The sequence below is a fragment of the Colias croceus genome, chromosome 2 (assembly GCF_905220415.1).
Source record: "Colias croceus chromosome 2, ilColCroc2.1".
Lineage (NCBI taxonomy): Eukaryota > Metazoa > Arthropoda > Insecta > Lepidoptera > Pieridae > Colias > Colias croceus.
The window spans coordinates 7,777,325-7,786,884 of NC_059538.1; the positions used below are offsets into that span (position 1 = coordinate 7,777,325).

General features: G+C 34.2%; 1 protein-coding gene across 1 annotated transcript; it reads left to right on the plus strand.

The window, feature by feature from the left end:
- The first annotated feature begins 329 nt into the window (after nucleotides 1–329).
- On the plus strand, nucleotides 330–9,134 carry LOC123704496 (exostosin-3). Its single transcript, XM_045652878.1, has 10 exons — nucleotides 330–791; nucleotides 990–1,112; nucleotides 2,065–2,576; nucleotides 2,661–2,966; nucleotides 3,039–4,047; nucleotides 4,555–4,757; nucleotides 5,379–5,480; nucleotides 6,955–7,129; nucleotides 7,386–7,490; nucleotides 7,970–9,134. Exons 1-10 carry the CDS (start codon nucleotides 672–674, stop codon nucleotides 8,072–8,074), a joined length of 2,760 nt encoding a protein of 919 aa, XP_045508834.1. The 5' UTR covers nucleotides 330–671; the 3' UTR covers nucleotides 8,075–9,134.
- Nucleotides 9,135–9,560: the final 426 nt, after the last annotated feature.

Here is a 9,560-nt window from a genome sequence, read left to right on the forward strand (position 1 = left end):
TTAGTCCCACAGCAACGGGAACTATGGCGTTTTCATTATATCATTTTATTTGTTGTTCACTTGGTTGTTCACGATAAGAGCATATTATATTTCGTTCAAGAAATATTGCATTTTAAGTTATGATTGAACACAAAGATAAAATAAAGTGCCTTGTTAGTGTTAGATACTGTTCTTCATTACTGCCGAGGATTTGTGATAGAAAACCACAGTAGAAAAGAAAAGCTTATTTTTTAATTCAACATTATGCTATGCGTGAATTGGGATGGTAACTATAATGGGTAGATTTTGGGTAGATTCTGTGGGTCTAAGAGCAATTAACCTAGATTGGACAGTGGCATTTTGGTTGAAACTTGACAGTTGACAGTGTGCTTGTCAGAAACTGCTGACAATTGACAAATTGACAATTGATATTTCTACAGTATCAGTAATCAATTTTGTCTGCGGCTTAGTTTTTTAGTTTGGAATTTAATTAATTTGAACAGAACAAATTAATAAAACATGTATTATTTTCATACAAACAAACATTTATAACGTTAAAAATAAGTCAAAATGTGTTGTTTTATATCACACTTCACACATAAATTGAACTTTACTTCAAAGAATAAAGAGTTGTAAATTATGAACATCTAGTGAGATCGTTTAATTATAAGTGAAATCATTTGTAACTAACAATGCTTGTTCACGAGAGAATTTTTCAATGGCTTGGTCACCTGAAACTATCCCGGGTCATAATAATGGTTTCTGTGATACTATTTCTAGTACCACTCTTTACACACTATTATTTATCTAAGGTAAAGTTAAAATATGGAGTTAATATTATAAACAAAGTCTTTCAGAAAGTTTCATATTATAATAGAATTTTAAAGCAAGAACTTGTTTACAATTTTTTGAGGGTATAGAAGACTAAGTACTAGAACATAATTATACTAGAATTTTTGAACTGATTGATTTCCATAAATCTAATTGCATAGTTAATTTTTAATTTTCAGTATGAGTCGTCCTCTTCATTGGGGTTGAATGCAATGCAGCACACATTGGATGCACTGGGCGATATCTCAACAATTAACGCAGATGATCTCAAAATTAGAATTAAAGAAATGCTTCGAATCAAGGTAATTCAAACTGAAACAATTGTAACATATAACTGGGATTAATTTTTTCGTTTCAAACGGGAAATATATTATTCTTTTTGCAAAACTTCTTTTTTGTTAACTCAAAGCCTGTCATTGCATAGGTAGTACTTTTAATATTTTTACCAAAAAGTATTCCAATAGCTTCAAAAAATTGATTTTATGGTTGTATTCATTATATTTTAAAAATCTAAAACTATATTATTAAACTAGCGGTCCGTCCCGGCTTCGCCCGTGGTACATTTTTACGTTTTCTCTCCATAAGAACCATCCTCGTACTTCAAGAAATGTAATAAAAAAAGAATTAACGAAATCGGTTCAGTTGTTCTCGAGTTATGTGCTTACCAACACATTTTGCGATTCATTTTTATATATATAAGATTATAATTGTATTTGTGTGTATTTGTCATCATAATGTACATTTTAATGCTTATATTAACAATTAAACAGTTTATTTTACTTAAAACAAACTTATATCACAGTTAATAAATATGCATAATAATTTTGTATGTTTTGTAGGTAGTTCCCAAACTATCTACTACACAACAAGAAATTACTTACAGTAGGCAGTATCTGCGGTGCTGTCAGTATATATATAGTCAGTAGGGATATTTATATATGTAATGAATAAATTGTGTTTAAAATCCGTTCAAGTTATTTATTTTGAAATGGCTGTAGCATATTGCATTAAGATTATGCTGTAATGACAAGTTAATGTTAGAAAGTAACTATCCTATGGCTATGCTAGTTGTGAATTATTATTTTATCAAAAAAAGCTTTTCGTATTCTATTTACTGTGTTTAAATTATTGTTGTGTTGTATTTTTCAATTTCCCATTGTAATATTATGACCTTTTTTTACAAGTTCGAACTTCGAGTGAATTTATGCTTATGAGATTGAAAAAAAATCTAAGTTACTTTTTTTAACCATTTAGGCATCAGTCTCTACTGAATTACGTGAATTAGAAGAAAAGCGTGGACGTTTACAAAAAGAAGCAGCAGCTGCCAGTGCTAAGGCTGATAACGTGAAAGCAGAATACGCGCGCGCTTCCGCAGAGTTGCAACGGTTGCGAGTGTCCGCCGACCAAGCACGACTCGCACAGCTTGAAGCAATCCGCAGAGATTCTCCAGAATTAGCTCCACCTAACCAAATCCTTCCATCGCAACCTCCGCCTATCTTATCTCCGTTACACCCTTCTTCTGAAGTACACTGTCGTATGCACTCGTGTTTTGATCACTCACGTTGTTCCTTAACATCTGGATTTCCAATTTATTTCTATGATCCCGATGTTCATTCACCTCTCGCTGGAGCAGAGGTGGATGGCTTTCTTAAAACTACATTGCGACAAACTTTAAGCTATAACGCTCACCTGACACATAATCCGAACGAAGCCTGTCTCTATCTTGTTCTGATTGGAGAATCATTTCCCACTACCAAAGGCCCATCGTAAGTTAATCTATATTAAAGCAATATCATGTGTTTACCATAATATTAGAAGATAAAAATATGTAATAAGCTTTACTATTCCAGTTCAACACCAGAAACGTATCAACTAATGTTGAATGAAACAGCAGTTAAAAGCCTTCCATATTGGGGCGGCGACGGCAGAAATCACGTTCTGTTGAACTTAGCCCGACGAGAACTTTCAGTAGGTTCCGGTGATGCATTTCAAGGTGCTTCGACAGGTCGTGCCATGATAGCTCAATCTACTTTTACCCTGCAGCAGTTTAGACCGGGTTTCGATATCGTTACTGCTCCAGCATTGGGACCGCCCGGTGGGGATGTTTGGGCAGAATGTGCACCAATTGCACCTGCAAGAAGAAAATATTTACTTAGGTAAATGTTCAGTGGTGTTTTAATTTTTTACTTGATGTATGTTATAAGTATCTATTCATAATACTGATTTAGTTTTCAGGGTTCGAAGTCGCCTGTGACAGATTTGAATAAAGAAGACGATAAACAGTTGATAGAATCATTGCAAAAGATTGCAAAAAATGCACCCGCCTCGGATGTATTCTATTTGCAATTTGAATGCGATCCTTCAGTGGATCGACGAGCGATTCGGTCCATCGGAGATTGGGCGCTCTGTGGTACAGATCGATCCAGACGTGCAATACTCCGTGATTCAACTTTTGTTTTAATACTAGCACCCGCGGATCAGAACTATGCTTCTACAGCTCTTTTGCAAGCGAGACTGTATGAAGCATTACGATCTGGTGCTATACCCGTCATACTTGGTGGAGATAGAATTCGTTTGCCATACGACGAAGTTCTCGATTGGCGCCGAGCTACTCTAGCTTTGCCAAAAGCGCGTGTCACAGAATTACATTTCTTGCTACGAGCATTGTCAGATGCTGACTTGCTGGCATTTAGAAGGCAAGGCAGAGTTCTTTGGGAGAGATATTTGAGCTCGTTACAAGCGAGCATCGACACGTTATTGGCTGTGATAAGAACGCGATTGAATATTCCTGCTCGACCGGCAGCTCCCACGTTGGGGACGCCTGCCTTTAATGAGTCTTATTATCCATTGAAGGTGGAACCACCAGCGGTCGATTCAGAACCGGAAGAGACTCTCGGACCCTTGGAAGCTCCATATCCTAGTCCAGCGTATCGGCGTAATTATTCATTATTATTGTTACATGGCTATGAGATGTGGAATGACTGGGGAGAACCGTTCGCGATATATCCGCAATTACCTTGGGATCCGCCGGTAACATCAGAGGCTCGGTTTATGGGGTCAGCGGCGGGCTTTAGACCCATTGGAGCGGGAGCTGGGGGCTCTGGGAAGGAGTTTAGTGAAGCTCTAGGCGGGGACAGAGCAAGAGAACAGTTTACAATAGTTATATTGACGTATGAACGAGAGGCAGTACTGGCCGCGGCCCTCGCGCGGTTGCGTGGTTTGCCGTATTTGAATAAGGTAAATTGTAAAAGCTTATATTTTTTTCATAGTGCAAAAAAATCGAACACATTCAGCAGTTTTAACAATTCAAAGTTATAAAAGAGTATTACATTTAAAACCTATATTGAAAGAGTATTCTTTCAGACAGCCTACAGTAGTACGTACTAATGCTTAAAATATATATGTCTCGTTGCATCATTGACGTACTATAAACAATAAGACTAACAATCGCCTGTCATCAAAAAATGTCGAAGAAGCGTTGAACAAAACATTCATTGAAATGAACACCTTACATAGTACCTGGCTATGTCGTGGTCATTATGATCAAAATATCGCTCATAAGAAAAGTCTGCCTAATACACGTGTAGAAAGAGTTTCACTTCGGACCAACTTTGAGCGTGATTGAAAGTCTAGTTGTTTATTATGCATAAATAATTTGAGCGTCATTCTGAGACAGTTTTCATTCTGCATCATAAATTGTAACTTGAATAGATAAGTTTTTGAGATTGAGGGTTACGTCACCAGGTGGTGGTAGTATGGAACGGTGTTTCGGGTCCGCCGGCCAGCCAATCATGGCCGGAGTCTGGTGCTCCAGTTGCAGTTGTTCGAACACAACGCAATTCGCTTAACAACCGCTTTCTACCATATCATCTTATCGAGACTGAGGCGGTGCTGTGCGTTGATGATGACGCACATTTGAGACATGATGAAATCGTCTTTGCGTTTAGGTGAGAATAGGATATGGTACTCCGGCCGCGACTCCGTCCGCGCGGAAAAATTAAGATTTATTTTTTTCTACCTATTTTTCCGGGATAAAAAGTATTCTATTTTATGCCCAGGATAATAGGATATAATTATACCAAGTTTCATCGAAATCGAACCGTTAGTTTTTACGTGATGCCTTCACATACAGACAGACAGACAAAAATTTTTTTAATCACATATTTGGGTTTGGTATCGATCCAGTAACACCCCCTACTATTTATTTTTTCAATATTTTCAATGTACAGAATTGACCCTTCTACAGATTTATTATATGTATAGATAATTATATTATAATGATTATACGTATCCTGTTTAATATAATTCAATATACACGCTTAAAATGTTTGCATGTCCAACAGTTAAAGACGTGTCTCGTAATGTGATCATAAATCATTCCAAAAGAAAATAATGCCTGCATAATTTAATTTTTGAATACATAAACGTAATGTGTATACTAATTAAAATAATGGTCTTATGGATTCTATTAAAAATTGTATACAATCATTACTAAGGATGACAATAAACTATAACAGTAAAAAAAGTAACAAACACAACATATTATAATTAATTTCTAAAATTTCCAGGGTATGGCGTGAGCATCGGGACAGAATCGTGGGTTTCCCCGGCAGATATCATGCATGGGACCTTAACTTTAACAATGGATTCCTCTACAATTCAAATTACAGGTAACCTCGAGTTGGATTCGAAATATATCTCATCAGTTTTAAAACTATAGAAAACTGAAAATTGTCAACTGCGTCTATATTTTACATTTTAATGCAAAATACTTCATTGAAAGTCCTTTTTAGTAGTTATTGTGTATTTGTAATGTATGTACTAGTTATTGTGTTGTAAACGTCGCCTTAAAATATTATAATATTTTTTAATTCTTAATTGGGAAGTTTACCGACTATGACAACATCATCTTTAACGCCACAAAATTTGTGAATACTAATATGAATAGTAATTTTCTATTTAATAGACTCTACTGCTTATATTATGTTCTATCAGTTTATAGTCTGCATTTATCATGTAATTAAAATAATCAAGAAATGATATAAATAGCAAAACAGATTTATGTTTAGTTGTATTAAAACGTGTAAAATAGTATGACGTCATAACGCTCGCTTACTTGACGGCAACATTAATAATTAATTTATGATAATATGTCGTTAGGCTATGTCATGCTGATGATTAACTGCCACGTTTAGATCCCTTCTCTTATTATAAATCCGGAAGTAACTTTGTATGCAAATGTGTTACTTCTATTATATCATCGAAATATTTTGATGAAATTTGGTAGCTAGAAAAATTAGACCTAAATGTAATGGGGAAGAGCAGGCTGATACCACAAATGGACAGTTAGTAAAATGTAGAGATTTTAACGTTTCACTTTCAATCATGTTATTTTCAAAAATGTTTATTATGATTAATTAAGGAACGATGTTATAAGTAAGAAGGTGCACATAGATTACCAACACAACATTCGGTTATCAAATAGGGTACACTAACACACTCAGGATTAGAAGTTAAAGTAAGAGGATTCAACTATCGTGAGCGATAAAGAGACAACTGGATTAATTTAGCCACATTTAGACGTGCCACTCCCGAAACGCTTTTTACTTCTAATATCATTGCGACGCATCATCAACATGGATGTTTGAATTTGATATAAATATTAGTTTTATAGCATTCAAATGCTTAGTAAACATAAATATCTAATGCAATGTCGTGTCGTTACTCTTTATTATATTCATATAAACTACCCTCAATTTGTTATTTTTTGTTTCTTTTGGCTCGAGTGATCGAATTTTTTATATATTTTTAGAAATGTACACGGGGCTGGGTTCAATATTAGTATGAATTTAATAAGAATGTACTGCGATTCTACGCAACTGCCTTATTGATGTAGTCATTTGATAACAAATCACAGCAAGTCAAAGACTATTAACAAAACGTGGGTAGTCGGGTCATACAATTCGTACGAATTCGCCACGATTCAAAAGAAGGCAGCATTTTATACTATTCGAAAGCTAAGCAAGTTCTGACAGGAAATGGGGACAACTATATTGACAACTATTTATCCACAAAAATATTAAATCAAAAGTTACGACTAACAATATTTTTTTTCTCAAAAAAAAACAAATATCTTCGACCCAGTTGCGAGCTAAGCATGGTGCTAACAGGCGCGGCGTTCGTACACCGCTACTACCTGTGGGCGTACTGGCGCGCGCTGCCCGCCGCCGTGCGGGACTACGTCGACGAGTACATGAACTGCGAGGATATCGCTATGAACTTTTTAGTTGCTCATATTACTAGGAAGCCACCGGTTAAGGTACGTTACTACTAATATTTTTGCTAGTTCGAATAAGAAAAAAATTCATTATTTTTATGACATTTAATGTATTATGTAATAGTAGGAATGTAATTGTAATTTTAATATTTAATTTTTTATTTATTTTATAGTATTCAATTACTCTCCCTCTCATAGAAAACAAGCCAGTTATTTTAGTAACTTCGATCATCCGAGTGTACCTTGTCTTAACTTAAAAAAATATATATTAATAATTTTAATTGTGAAATTAAAATAGGTGACGTCGCGTTGGACGTTCCGTTGCCCGGGCTGCCCGGTGACGCTGTCTGCCGACGAAACACACTTCCACGAGAGACACAAGTGTATACAGTTCTTTTCACAGGTAATATTGGATATTTTTTTTTGTTCCTTCAAAAAAAAAAAAAAACAAAGTTACAAGATGAAGATTAGTGTTATCTGTATGAACTATGTTTTGATATTAGTTATTAGTGTCTAGTAAGGAGAATTCACTTTGTTCGTGTAGTCTGGGGGTTGTTATAACTGCCACTGTTCAAATTTACTTTTCACTACAGTAACTCAAAAGGATTAGTCGTTTTAAGTTTTAAGAAATTTGTATATGGACCTTTATGAATCTACTAGCTTCCGCCCACGACTTTGTACGTGCATCCCCGTTTTTCCCCGTTCCCGCAAGAATTTCGGGAAATCCTTTCTTAGGGGACGCCTACGTTATGACATCTACCTGCATGCCAAATTTCAGCCCGATACGTCCAGTGGTTTGGGCTGTGCGTTGATAGATCACTATATCAGTCACCTTTGAGTTTTATATATATAGATTTATATTTATGTGCAATTTTTTCTCAGGTGATGGGCTACACGCCGCTCCTGTCGACGCAGTACCGCGCCGACTCGGTGCTGTTCAAAACACGAATACCTCACGATAAACAAAAGTGCTTCAAGTTTATATAGGAATTATTTATAAGTAAAATAATCGTAGATATATAAGCACAGTAAAGCTGAATTTGACGACTTCGTATTACATTTTGACGGAAAGGAGAAAATAAATTTAAATTTTCTTGTGTTGTATTATATCAGTATGTGATTGTATTATTAAAATTCTAAAAAATAAGTTTCAGAACATTATCTGATTATGTACTAGTCTTTGTAAAAAAAATATAAGGCATCACACATAATGTTATTGTTCGGAGTTTTTTCACAAAAAATGTGTTCAAACTTCAAAGCCTTCTATTACATTATCGTTATCAAAAATCTCAACTATCATTATTTTATGTTTTGATTGTTGTAAACAAAAATTTAGATTTTATCTTGATTGAACTATAACTAAATATTTCACAGCAGAAAGATAATCGTTTTAGGTTTTATTAACTAATTCTTATCACGATTTTCGCCCACAATCAAAAGACCGTAGTCATTACCATTTTTTGGTCGCAATGGTTTGAAATTTTGTATACTACACATAACATCTTAATGAAGTATTGTATAAAAACCGTATTTCTAGACTTATTATATTAAATCTCAACTTATATTTGATATTTCATTATAAAAGTTACGCCATATTCGACCAAAGTACTAAACTTACATTTATTTTTGCGATGATTTTCGTCATAAAGTTGTAATTACTAGTCTAATTTTGTATTCGTATTATTTTAACTGTTGTAAATATTGTGTACAATAAAAAAAGTAAATATAATCTATACTGTGTAATGTGTTCTATATTATATTATAATTATTAAGTTTATAAATTATTTTAACGAGCTATATACATTGTAATAAAACTCTTGAATACATATAAATCAGAAATAAAGAACTAAAAAAAAGATTAGATATTAGAATTATTGTATGATTTTGTTTACTCGGATATTTTTTTTATTCGTTTTTATAGGTCAAGACTGATTAACTCATCGTAGGCATGACGAAAGATTTTGAAATCCTCTTCCATAATGTGTGTATACGTTTACTATACAAAAAAAACCCTATATTTCGGTAATATACTTAAATTTAACGAAGATAAAAGCCATTTTTCAAAAAATATTTATCAACTGTGCCAAAACAGCTCGCAGGTGTCATGGCGTAAGCGTGACGTCACTCTTTAGTAAATACGTAATTATTTGTATGCATTGCGATAAAAATTAAAAAATATATACCTATTTAATATGTGTTATAGAAACGAATTTCAAAGTTTATAAGTGGTGTGCAGTATTGCAGTGTGAATCCACTTTAAAATAATGCTCAAAAATGTGTTAGTAATTATTTCAAGCGAGAAAATAATAAGAAATGATTGTATAAAGTTGGCGCGGAGAACCCCGAAACCACGTATTCGTGAATTCGCAATTATATTTCTGTTCTGAGTCGATAAAGCATACGTGAAACAATAGAAAATAAATAAAAATGCGTATTCTCAACATATTCATAACAACAAAATACATCTGACGTG